Source organism: Galleria mellonella, unplaced genomic scaffold (genome assembly GCF_026898425.1).
Source record: "Galleria mellonella isolate WM207_F2 unplaced genomic scaffold, CSIRO_AGI_GalMel_v1 utg74, whole genome shotgun sequence".
NCBI classification, from domain to species: Eukaryota; Metazoa; Arthropoda; class Insecta; order Lepidoptera; family Pyralidae; genus Galleria; species Galleria mellonella.
The window spans coordinates 2,014,948-2,028,871 of NW_026442147.1; the positions used below are offsets into that span (position 1 = coordinate 2,014,948).

Here is a 13,924-nt window from a genome sequence, read left to right on the forward strand (position 1 = left end):
TTTTACTATATTCTTTTAACACTTTTTTTCATCAACAAAAACTGTTAAATCTCTCTTAAATAATTTTGGATTTGGGGATCTCCGAATAGTTGGGAAGTGAAATTTTTCTAACCACATAATATTATGTTAGTAATGTAGTATATTTTAAGGATATTTTCCATATACAAAAATAAGAATTAAATAAAAAAAGAAATGTAATTCTTAAGGTAGTTAAAATTCAAACAACAAATCACATGTTTCATAATTTAATAACAAGACGAGCAATTTCTGTCACAGAATCCTGTGTAAAAGTATCATGGGTTGTATTTACGTAATATGAGATTTTATGTAAATGTACAATACAGTCATAACAGTGCAGGCAAAAATATAAAAAATAATATTCAATATGATATTTTTTTTTTAATTAATTATGATCTTGTCTTAATATTCCGCAAAACATTCTTTTTTTAAATATTCGAGAACTATTAATACTGTTTCTTTACAAATCAGGTTTAACATTGTCTATATAATATTGTGAATTATTTTTTTAGGTAAGATTATGAGCTATGCACTTTTGTTATGGCTAATTAGGCATCAATGCTAAATAGAATAAAATTATGAGACTATAAAGCTGTTGGACGTTACTGTTGTGCTCTAATCGCCATGTTAAAATTTTAATGGCAAGATACCTGGCAATATATTTGAATATTACAATAATATCTAAAAATTGCTCCGTGCAAACATTTTGCAGAAACACTGGTGTAATTAGATAGCTAAAATAACTGTTTTTTATCTTCACAATTTGACATATGCAAAAAAAAAAGGATTGTTAGAGCTAATTTCTGGATATTTTATATGAAAAAGAGGAGTAGATAGTAAGTGAAATTACTGGGTACGATTACATAGTAACTTTAGCTTTTAGGAATAATAATGCAAGACATAATATATTTTGTGAATCAACGTCGGTATTCATGTGTAAGACAATGGATATTAGATAGGCCACCGAAATTTTTCCTATTACAAATTAAAAAAAAATTTAGAACAGACTTTATAGGGGGGAAAAGAGCGACTTTATTGTAAAATAAACGGGTAAAAGGCAACGTACAGAAAATAATTTATCATATTGCCGGGTTAACTCTAGACAAGTTCGTAAAATTTGCATAAAATTAGTGGGCAACATTTTTAGCAAAAATCAAATTGTGAAGCGATATTCAATTAAACCATTCGAGATGTTATGCGAGTTGTAAAATATAGTACTTTAATCTTCAATCACAGACACAAAAGTGGCAAGATTCAATCTTACATCTAATATAACTGATAAAGGTGAATTTTATATAACGTATTGTATAGATAGCTGACCATAGCACTAAAAGGCAGTATATGGTAAGAATTCTGGATAAATATTAAATTTTTACTCTATCTATTAAATAGTCTGTAATTAGCATATTTTACCAATACCACATTAATATCATACTTAACTCCATCGACGACGATTCATAGTTTGCACGCTCAAGAATCGGAGGGTTTACCTTTCTGACAACTTCGTATCCACTCAACATATACGAAGCGGCAGAAGTAGTGTAGAGACATTAAATATTCTAATAAATATGTACATTAAAATACAACTTAAGAGTAATATTATGCGACCGAGAGAGATCAGTGGACGGAATAAAAAGACTACATTTTAAATATAGAATAAAAATATCGTGTAAAAAAGGCTATCTCTATAGAAACATTATATATCTAATTAAAGAATTTCTGGAACAAAATATGCTTATGTTCAATTTCAAAGGAGCATTGCACTTATAAGCAACCGCATTAGGCATCTAACTATTCAGGCGCGTGCGGGCCTGCATTTTATATAGGACTTTAATGGGTAAGAGTATGTGTAGATAATGTTAAAATTAAATGATTAACCAGAAAACAAAAAATGTTTTTTAAGTTTATCTACTCAAGTCAGCTCATTTATTTATCCATGTACAAAATTCACCTTTACGTTAAAGTGAGATTTTTTATGAATCATGATGATTTTATAATTTAATACTTTTTATAAAATGACAAGCATGCAAAAAACGCAAGATAAGTTATAGGAAAACAACACCAATATAGATAATACAATAAAATTATAAAATATAACACTTAAAATAGTTATAATCTACAAGGAATGTAGCAATTTCACTGTACTGCTCACTTAAAACTATTGTCAAAATTGCACAAAAAAGGAAACTTAATTCTTTGGCCTTAAGATCTATTTGAAAAATCACAAAACTTATTAATTAAAAAAATAAATTCGATATAATACCCAAAAGAAAAGATAACAACCACCACAAATAAAGTGTATTATGTGCAAATTATGCAAAATTAGGGTTTCTTAAAAGTAACGTATGGTCATGTGCATATGATCTAAAACTACGACTTAAATTATTAGCTGTTTCATATTTGATAACATGCAACAATTAATACCTATCTAAGTAGCAACAAAATTAATCTACGGACATATCACACGTTCACAGCAGTCTTCTCATGTAGCCCTCGCCGTACGTATGTTCTTCTTTTCCGATTCAGTAAATCCTAGAATGTTCTCTATAGCATTGAGATGACCTTGATGGTTCTCAGGATCAGTCAGGAAGTAGTAAATGGCCGACTTCAAGAACTGTAACGTCACCTCAGGATCCACATTGGTCTTGCTACCTTTCTGCGACTCTACAATACGACGATACATAGCCTGTAATACAAAATATGTATATTTAAGAATTTGTTTGCAATAAACTCGTTAACAGCATGCATTAAAAAAGAAGACGAATAAATAGGTTGCAGTAAACAAAGATAAAAAATACTACGAGGTAGTTGGTTTATTAACCAGATATACAAAAAAATATTAAATTTAGATCTGCGTTTTTGTCTACTAAATTTTACACTTTGTGAAAATGGTGAACGACTGAGTTAAAATTAACATTATGTAAAATAACGACATTCTCTTTAAAACCATATTTTCACACACTATTTATTTTTGCTAATTCTCTTTGAACTAATACACATAATAAATATATAGTGTTTAGAAATATACTGCAAGGAATTGTGCAGTTCATTTTTAAACACTAATATGTACATAAAATCTAAATAAATAAATAAATATATATATATATATATATATATATATATATATATATATATATATATATAAAATTAACTATACACCATTTACCTATATTACCAATAAAACCAAAAGAGGCTGTTTCAGCGCAATATCATGCAAAGCTAGTGTTAGGCAAGAAAATAAAAATAATTACCAACTACTTGCATACAGGAGAAAATATTGCTAACGTACTAAAATTGTGTTAGTTTTTAAGTTTATTTTTTGTATAATGTTAAATTTATTATCGACATTTATATACAATTTAGCGTAACGATTTTATAAAACATGTGTAATTATGTATAGAACCATAAATATCTATAGGCAGCAACAATAAGTGGGTTATAATATTTTGACAATAAAGATACCTTGCATTGCACATAAAGAAATTATATACAATCCATATAAAATGAGCACATATACTTTTCGTATGATGACTACCCACACCTTAAGAGAGTTAAGTTTTTATTAACCTTGTTTAAATAGGTTTAAAAATAAGAAAATTCAAAACATAGACTTTAGCTAGACTTTCTCTTAACCTTTGTGCTAAAGCAAAGTGTAAAAAAAATAAAATAATAAACACGGCAGTGGTTAGTGGACGCTGTGGTCCAGTAAAAGATCCAACCTTCCGAGCTCCTAGGACCCACAAAGAAACAGCCTCCTTTGCACTTAGAAGTACTTGTGACTTTGCCGTTCGGTCCGCTGTGAATGCCGTGTCCTGTAATGCACTACACATTAAAGCTCGAAATTGTTAATCGCCACTACATGCACACGCTACACAACTCTGGTGTCACAATGTGATGTGGTTAATCTATTAATAATTTAAAAAGGTTATTATTATTCTAGTTTTCTCCTTTTCACGTGCGCCGTACAGAGGGGATTAGCATCAGTAGAAAATGTTAGAATCGAAGGAATAAATGAAATAAGACTGTTATGTATGATGATATTGATGAAGAAATTATTATTAATAATACTTTGTAACTTTTGTAATGCTACTGTTCGGTATCATGGAAATCGTATAACGATCCGAAATCCAGCGTTGGTATTCATTAAACTTATTATTTTTCTCAAGAAAGGTCGACTCCGAGGTTCATTATTTTCATATAACCCATGAAGTACTTCAAGTATGATGATAGTCAATCTGTAAACTTTTATCTTAAAACGTTTACCAAACGTATAACTTTTTATAAATTTCAATATTTATTAATGAGATGTAAGGAATATTTTATATCAAAGAAAAATTCAGAGGTACTATAGCTGGTTTCTAGATTGTTATACATTTCATTATACTGTGTAAAAATCTTTATAATACCTATATTTTTGTTACTTTATGCGTAATATGCATTACAAAGGTCATACATCTGTTGTCAAGGATATATTATTGTTCAATGTAAACAGACTATTGTTTCGCACACAAGTTAAAATTAAGCAAAGGATAAAATTATGAATACTCACTCGGACATTTTCGAGCTCAGTCTGGGTAATCTGCAGCTGTTCAAGTAGTTCTTCAACAGAAACTCTGCTTTCTTGTCCTTGTGAAGTTCCAGGTTCTCCTTCCTGCAAGATCAAGAAATGTGTTGCAAACACATTACCTATATATTACCCCTTTCCACTCCAAGCCTTTTTTTTTCTTTTTATTCCATCAGCTCCACGCTAAAATTACGTTTTTTAACATTTAGGGGTTTTTTCTTATTTTGTAAATAAATTTGATTTTTTCTTATATGATAAACTTTATTTTATGAGTAATTTCAGGATACTATATTATAATACTTAATTATAATCTTTATAATCCCTTTTGGTATGGTATTTTTTAAAAAATCGCACCTTTTTTCAAATTGTGCACAAAAAGAAGTATTACACTATGTCGAGTGTCACTCGACAGTGGAGCTGGTGGAACAAAATAAATGTCGAGTGACACTCGACATTGGAGTGGAAAGGGTTAATTCTAATTATATATATTTCTTATTTAAATAAAAACAAAGGGTATGTTTTTATACTCATAAAAATTAAAATCTATGGACCTATTTTAATTTTTACATTGTTTTGTCACTTTTTTTTTAATTAAAAGTTCGCACCAAAGAAATTAAGTTTCATTTATTTAAATATATATATTCGATTTATATTTAAATATATATATTTATCTCATCCTCAGTTATGAATACCTTCTATAAATATTACATTTATTTTGAATTAATGAACTATTATGTATATAATAAGTACCTTTTCCAATTCAAACTTAGCAGCTTCAACTCCTTTGTTGTACATCTGCAAGTACATAGAGCGATGCCTACTTTCTTCTTCTTGTAACTGTTTGCTCGCCTCTTCTAGCTGCTTCTCTAGGGAATGGATTCGTTCTTTAGCTTGTTCATAGTTTGGTAGTAATTCACAGTAGCGCGTGTTCACATCAGCCAACTTCTGCAGCAAAGCTTCCACCTTGTCATTATGAGCCTTTTTCAATTCCTGTGTCTCTCCCACATGTGCTCTCATTACATCTTCCACTTTTTTCTCGTAAAAAGATATTAAGCTACGTCGCTCCCCATCTGAATCTTCAACCTCAGTCATGCAAGCTGCTTCATGTGTTAACATATGGACTGATTCTTTAGAGTGTAAAGAGGAGTTTGTGAGATCATCAAAGTGGCCAGAATCAGTAAAAGAACCTTGCATATCATTCCGACACCGAGTGGGGGTTTGATCTTTGAACAGGGGACTATCAGTAACATCAAAGGTACTACAAGCCTCTTCACGTTTAGGGCTTTCTTGCTCAATAGAAATATCATCAGCATTTTCTCTTATTGTCACAATTTCACTGGAGTTTGATTTTTCATCAGGTGAACAAATGGATGCTTTGTAGAGGCGAAGTTCAACTACCTCCTTGGTGAGATGGAATATTTCACTGTCTTTTTTTTCTAAGTCTTTTTTAGCTTGGCTGAGTAAGCTTTTTAGGCGACGTATTTGTTTTTGGGCTCGTTGCGTGGGCGTTAAGTAATCATCACCTGCTAAGCCTGCGTGAGAGGAACAATGTAGGACATATCGCATGGACCGGCCACTGAATGTAGTACCGTTGAAAGGTGCGTAACCCGCGTCGACAGAAGCTGCGGTGGCTGCACTACCGTAACTGTGGAGAGACTCATCATCAGGCAAGTCCTCCGGAGATCCAGGTGGAGTATGGGCAGAATCAGTCATATCCAGTTTGCTATCCATACCATTGTCAGGGGATTTCAGGCAGGGCTTTCTGGATTTGTGTTGAGCATTTGAGCTAAAAGACTGAAAAAGTATTTGTATTAGATATGAGAATAAAAAAGAAAAAGATTTTACTTTTTAAATACTATTAAATGGTGGAGAATTATTATTAGTAATGGGATCTAACTGACCCATTGCTAGTAATACACTCTATTAGTTCAACCTCCACTCAGTTCCCCCTGGAAATCATTGTGGTTAATTCTAGTGGAATCCGTCATGAAGTGCTAACTGACCTGTTTTCATTGTCACCTATCATCCCTCATAGGTGCCTCGCCAGCATTTACCAATAGTGCAGGCAAGTATACCATTCCATTAGCACCCATTAAAAAAAATACTATTAAGAAGCTTAATCATCATTATCTCATCTGCTCACTGCTAAACATAGGCCTCCCCCATGGACTGCCATAATGGTCCTGATAGAGCTTTGTAGATGTCTTAGTAGAAGCTTATAATCTAACAAAATCATTAGAATTTCATGAGTATAGTCAGGTCCCATGTTATTTATTTTTTACATAATTAAAAATAAATTACTAAATGTGTTACTGAAAAACACAAAATCTAGAAGGACTTGACTTATTTAGCTATTTTGTTTCCAAATATTTGTTGAAGTTTTCCTTAGACTTCAACAAATATTCGTCATTTTTAGTTATAATTGTTTCCCCATTTTTTTTGTTTCTATACAAACTATTTCTATGTGGTGATTCAAAAATTGGCAAAATTAATAAGGGTTAGTTAGATGTAAAATGCAAGAAAGTAAATTTGTTTATGTAAATATTCCATTAAAAAAATTAGTACAGATTTATATTTTATTTTGAAAAACTTGTTTAATGATACATTTGATGACACATTTAAAATGCTTAAAGATGTATGACAAATTCATATTTTTATAGAATAAATAGATTTAGATATACTATGCAGTCATCTGTTTCTAAACTGAGAAGAGATTGAATAATGTGTTTATGGTATGAAATGTTGTTTTTGACACTTATTTAAGATAGTAAGCTAGAATCATAAGAAGAAAGAAAGAAAGTTTCCTATAGTGAAACTTAAAAAGTCCATTTTATTATGATGGTTAATAATGAATCCTAAGAGTAGTATAAAGCAAATGTATATAAGATTTGCATAGGAATTATTTTAAATTCAATATTTTGTTGTTCATAACATAACAATATACTGTATATATTTAGATTGGTACAAATCTATATCAACAATATATATTTGTACTTCAGTATGTATTTAAAGTTATTATTTTACATAATACATTATGTACATACTATAGCTAACCCAGTAAACATTATTTTGCCTCCCTACAACCTTAAAAAATAATCCTATTGAGTCCATATCTTATTCTTATTAGGCTTTCCATATCCTATGTTTCAAGTTGGAGAAAAACAATATGTAAAAACACATGGTTTCAACAATTAATGTGAATAAATATGCTGATAAGGAATTTTAGCTGTTTGTGTGAACAAAAATGTACACCTTGATTTTTTCTAAAGATACTACAATAAGAAACATGAAAGTTTTTACTTATAGAAGTTTGTTGATTACAATGCTTAGATGACTAAATGGATTTGAATAGAATTTGATACATTAATAGACTATATCCTAGATTAACCCACAGGATTCTTTTTATTTTAATCACTGCAGACATAGTTGCATGTTGTACTAACCTAGTAAATAAATATTTTTTTTTAGAAAGTCCAACTATCTAAAAAAAGTTCTATATTCACTTGTGTAAAAAATATTCACAGCATTCTTTGCAATTTCTTTAATCTTTTTAATCAATCTTTTTAATACCTACCATTTCTCAGATATCCCTAAAATTTTAATAGACTATTAAGTAAAGGCTAAATTACATTTCATTTAAATAATATTTTAAGGCATTGCTCCTTTCATTATGAAAAATAAATAACGTTGTTCATAAATGAAATACTGAGATAATGCCCTACATATGTTTAGAGTAGCATGACATATGTAATCACAATTTAAATTTACACATTTCCGTAGACAGCTAATACAAAGATAATTTTGTTATTCATATAGGTCCTTGCTTTTTAGATCTATAACACAACAAATTAAAGTATCTTTTCTATATGTACAGACAGTACAGTGATCTGTAAGTTGTATTGAGTTGCGTAGCAAGCCACATAAATGTTTGATCAACGTGTAGTGGGGACAAAGTGAATGATACTCACATGGCTCCTTTGGCGATGACCCGGCTCCACGAGACGAGCTCCATCGCTCCGGGTTTTTTGATGTGCGTTTTCCGTGATTACAGGAATTAATTTTCTAGTAGAAAGAGGCGAGCGCTGCACCATCTTTTCACCGCGCAGTCGCAGTGAAGACGTGCGCCGAAAGTTGCCGGCAATACTTCCCGCGCAGCAGTGTTCATCATGAAACTCTGGCACTCTTCTATTATAATTTCTATTCATTTTCTTCAATTACTTACATCGACGTAGCGTACTGCGAAAAATGTAAAAATGAAACAGCTGTTTATATTTTCGCAAGTGCCAAATTTTTTTATAATTGTAGTATATTCGGCAAGGCGAAGGAACTATATCCATACAGCTGTATTATAAATACAGAAATGAAAAAGTTATGAAATAATTTAAATTTCCGAGTTTAATATAATTTTTTATGTACGTTTTCGTGGCTTAATTTTAAAGCAGTTAAAAATAAGCAATAAAGCGTAGGTAGTTGTAATTAGCGGACCCGACAGACAGACTGTGCTTTGCTTGCTTTTTTTTCATTTAAAATAAATTAGGAAGTAATGGGAGAGAAATTAAATTTAGATATAACATATAACATGTTCTTATATTAAAGAAAAAAATAATAATAATTAAATGAAAGGGAAGAACGAAATATTTTTTATGAATTTTAAATTTAAGAATAGTCACCTTTTTTATACCACTGCCTATTCGGAATAAAAAAAAAAATTTCTGAAATCCTATCGCAGTGCCACCTACAGGACAACATCCAGAGATCGACTTAAACATACAAGAAATCATCCACATCAGTCCAGTGGTATAGTTCTGTCATATTTGTACGTACGTACACATTAATAATCCTACAATGTTTTCTATGTAAATGTGAAAAATTGTAAAGATATTTGTATGAAATATAATGTATGTATGTTGTATGTCTCAACAGATTAGAATGAAATTTGGTAGGTTATAATATTTTAACAAAGGATACTTAATACTAAAAATAAGTCATAATACAATTAAGTACCTGATTGGATTTTTACGTTTTAATTTACTATTTATTTTTTATTTATTTATTTTTTGTAAATTTCGCGATACGTTTACAATTGTGAATCCATTTTGTTGATTAGTATTTTATTTACTTCGATCTTGGTTTTATTCATGTCTAATTGCAGTTTATATAGTACACATTACATAAGTTTCATAATAAAAATCTTTGTAATTTAAGTGTAACTTACACGATACTAGTAAGTAGGTAATTGTTGAAGAACAACGTCGGCGTTTGGAATTTGCACTCAATATAAACGGAACAACACTGTTCGCTTAGACGATTTCTTACAACACGGCTCAGTCAGTTGCACAACTGGGTTTGACTAGTTACAGAATACCTATTGCATTATCATGATATATTAAGTCTGGGAAAAGTCTCCATTTATTTGTTACCTATGTGCTAGTCTATTAGCTACAATACACTTTATAGGTATGTACTTATGTACCTAAGTTATATACATATTGCTGTTACAATTTGCCCGTCATTTTTTTATGGAACATAAGATGGTATAATTGATCAGCTACCATATGGAAGGTGGTAACAGTCGCCTACATTTATGAATAGCGCCATAGATATCACAGAATATACTGTGATAGTCATGGTGTCCTGTGAACTGATTCAATTTGTATATATGTAGATGTAGGAAACACTAAACTTCAAAATTAGCACTTACATATATTTTAGCAATTAAATAAAAGGCAGGAAGAATTATTATTCATAAATTAAAATGACTTTATGTCTCTATTTGTTCATATATAATTTTATATTTTGTTTCACCGATTATAAAAATAAATAATACCTATAGTAAATAATAGGGATAAAAAATGTGCGTGTGAGGTTGAAGTCAGTTCAATTGCCCATCATGATGAATCCATCAGGAATTAAAAGCGTTTATTTTCAGAGGAAAGCGTGTGGAGATCGTCCTGACAGTGTATATTCTTAATAATGGGGATAAGCCGATACCTTTAGATAGAGAATATTAAAACTATTTATTATAGTTAGAACACTGTTAACAATTAATATATAATAAATAAAAATGAAAAAGAAAATTAGAGACAAGATTGCTGACTTTTCTCTGGAAAAATTGTTACATGTATATATATACATACACACACACATATATATATATATATATATATATATATATATATATATATATATATATATATATATATATATATATATATTAAATGCATACATTTTATGTACCGTATGTCTATCGTTTGGTAATAGGTAATATATGTAGTTAATTTACACTACACAAAGCTACCACCACAAAATATCTAATAATCTTAAGCGTAGCTCCGAAAATTGTGCGTTTGAGTTTTGTGGTGTACTGATATAGTAATGATGATTATTATTTCAATACAAACATTCAAATTTTGGCTAAAACGAAGATCAACCCAAATTAAAAAAATCTCGTATGTAACCAAAACATTAGTAAAATTGGGGTCATGTATAAAGAAAGTGGTGCAGGGAGAGATGCTCACTGAGTGTAAGCTATTCCACATTTAAAATAACGATGCTACATTCTTTGATTTCTCACTTATTATAACTTTTCAATGTTATTTATTGGTAATGGTATAAATTGAAACAAAAATTCACTAAAAAACCAAATGCGCCCTGCTGCTTTTCTGAATCTACCTTCACATTGCGGTTATATGTGCAGAAATAACAGAGTATCGAAGGCCCTATTCTAATATCTCCAGCTTTATACACTTTCATAATTTGTCTCATAGTAAACCCCGACTTAAGACTACTCCGGAGATTCTTTACTCATACAGTATAGTATGACCTTTTTAACCATGGTTGCTGAGTACAGGCTGTACTTCTATTTCTGTTTTTAAACATTTATTTTACTGGTACTAGTACTATAGAACAGTTTCATCATCATCATCTTGGCTCCGTCCACTGCTGAACATAGGCCTCCCCCATAGACTGCCATAAAGAATGGTCCTGAACCACCTGCATCCATTGACTCCATGCAATGCATTTGAGGTTGTCACTTCATTTAGTGGGGCTTCGCCCCACATTGCGTTTCCTCATACGGGGTCGCCACTGAAGACCTTTCTTCCCCTTTGGTTGATGGTTCTTCGAGCTTTGTGACCAGCCCGCAGAATAGGGGGGAAAGGGATTGTTAGTAATGCGGACTATCAGTCCCATTGCTAGCAATATACCCTATCAGGTCGACCTCCACGTAATCCCCCCTGGAAACTATTGTGCTGAATTCCAGGTGTATTCATCACGAAGGGCTAACTGACCTGCCCTTTTATCTCACCTATCATCTCTCACTGGTGCCCCGCCAGCGTATATCGATATCGCAGGCGGGGTTACCATTCCATTATCATTCATTAAAAAAAAGCCCACAGGACAATTAACATTTGATTACATTCGAAACGGGGTTTTTTCTATTGGTTCGTATTTTCAGCTACGTACCATTTAGATGTGTTGAGAAAAATAATTATAATTGTTAATTTAGCGGATTGTTTTTGCTCTATCCTGCTATTTGAGTTTTTTGCTTTTAGTCAGCCAAGGTTAAACAGTATCTAACGCAGTAGGTATTAGGTTCTTATTTCAGATTTATATTGGTAGTACCTAAATATATTTTATTATTCTTTATATAAATTTATATAATAAATTTACTATTTACTCGTATTTTATAAATATAGGTACATATTTATTAATTTACAATATATGTATCGTTACAGATAAATATACCTATATATTTACGGTCTATTTTCCGAACCACTGAATGAAAATAAAGACAACGTTACGTGGGAAAGGAAAATTATTGCGGTAGCACTCGAAAGTAAAATTAATAGCCGATTATACTCACTAATTGTAACAAGTACGAATTTCCCAATATCCATTGCGCTCAGTGAGAACATCGCCGGAACATCAGTAACACAAGTATTTAGCACAATCGTAGTTCGATATAATACAGTCGTTCGCACAGTGTTGTTCCAAGGGGAAACTTGGAAATATCAACTTAAACATCGCAAATTACATAGAGTAAACCATCCACGTTAACTTTTACGCTAAGAATGTTGCGGCAAGTCGTCGGAGCGCAGTGCGTTGGCTGCGTGCTTGGTCAATGTTTGTTCACGGTATGTTGCGGCCGTTGCTGAGGCTGGCAGCGCCTCGCTGTGGCCACGTCAACGCAACTACCAAATTGCTTGTTAGCAAATGTACTCATTCCATTGTTGTGGTACTCGTTGTTACGCCACCATCTAGCGTATCGCATAACGAGTAGCTATGGATCTGAGCAAATTTGAGAACAATGGCAATAACTTGGTTTTTTCACGGTATTATGTACGGTGCATTGCTGAAACTGGGAGACACAATACGCCATCTGGCGTATATTTGCACATTGTTGTATAGTACGCCTGTAGGTACTACGATAGATCAACATATAAACATTGTACCTATAGGAAGTTATTGCATCAGATTCAGGTTTCATTATTTTTAGAAGTACCAATCTACCTAGTTTTTTTGCACTTATTTGATACGAGTTTCAGCTGTCGCAGTTATTCCAATATAGGATTATTAAATAAATGCTACTGTCTATAACAGATCAATCCTCATATTGAGCCAAATTTTGTAATGAACTAGACAATTGCCTATACCTAATCCTTTTGGGCGGGGGGAAAGGGATTGTTAGTAATGCGGACTACCAGTCCCATTGTTAATAATATAGGGTATATTCATATCAGGTCAACCTCCCCCCTAGAAACTATCGTGCTGAATTCCAAGTGTATTATTTATCAGGATGGGTTAACTGACCTGTCTTTTCATTTTCACCTATCACCCCTCACTGGTACCCCATCGGCGTATACTATAGCGCGGGCGGGTTACTATTCCATTATCAAACATTAAAAAATCTCATGATGCCATATCGCAATCTTTATGTCTGAGAAATCCCTCTCTATGTTTATAGTACAGTCATTTATGCTGGTTGGAGTTGTTGTGCTTTGGTGAAACGGGTAGGTATTTAGTTTCGCGAACAATAATTATTACGACATACTCTGATAACGATGAAAACATGTTTGATGAGTGCAATGCGTAGGCACGACTGCGTTACATTCTCTTTTATGTTTTCCTCGCATATATTATCGGAAAATGGTATTCACAGAGAACATACAAAGGTATTCAGGTTACTAATTATAAGCAATAACATTTGTACAGGAATACGTAAATGATTTATTATATATATTTTTTTATTTTTACTTGTCGACCTTATTTTTATATACTTACCTCATTATATATTACCTTGAAGCATTCACTGTAATTCAAATGCAATTATAGTTACGTATA

At 31.7% G+C, this 13,924-nt stretch overlaps 1 protein-coding gene across 3 annotated transcripts; it reads right to left on the reverse strand.

Moving 5' to 3' along the window:
* Positions 1-229: 229 nt before the first annotated feature.
* On the reverse strand, positions 230-12,779 carry LOC113515984 (protein quick-to-court). 3 transcript variants are annotated; one of them, XM_026900301.3, is made up of 6 exons: positions 12,447-12,779; positions 8,551-8,818; positions 5,333-6,376; positions 4,568-4,669; positions 3,738-3,830; positions 230-2,704 (listed from the first exon to the last, which is right to left on the reverse strand). In XM_026900301.3, the coding sequence occupies exons 2-6, from the start codon at positions 8,785-8,787 to the stop codon at positions 2,501-2,503; spliced, it is 1,680 nt and encodes a 559-aa protein (XP_026756102.2). In that variant the 5' UTR covers positions 8,788-8,818; positions 12,447-12,779; the 3' UTR covers positions 230-2,500. The 3 variants fall into 3 exon arrangements, with proteins under 3 accessions (XP_026756102.2, XP_031764646.2, XP_031764647.2); XM_031908786.2 differs by lacking the exon at positions 12,447-12,779 and adding an exon at positions 9,798-9,890; XM_031908787.2 differs by lacking the exon at positions 3,738-3,830 and having other exon boundaries at positions 12,447-12,778.
* Between the last annotated feature and the right edge of the window lie 1,145 nt (positions 12,780-13,924).

Excerpts from the sequence above, each read along its gene's own strand:
- LOC113515984 (XM_026900301.3), bottom strand. The coding sequence starts at position 8,787 with ATGAATAGAAATTATAATAGAAGAGTGCCAGAGTTTCATGATGAACAC. Across the intron at positions 4,670-5,332 it reads CTAAGTTTGAATTGGAAAAG|GAAGGAGAACCTGGAACTTC; the intron begins GTACTTATTATA and ends TTGATCTTGCAG. Across the intron at positions 2,705-3,737 it reads GGGTCCTAGGAGCTCGGAAG|GCTATGTATCGTCGTATTGT; the intron begins GTTGGATCTTTT and ends TTTGTATTACAG.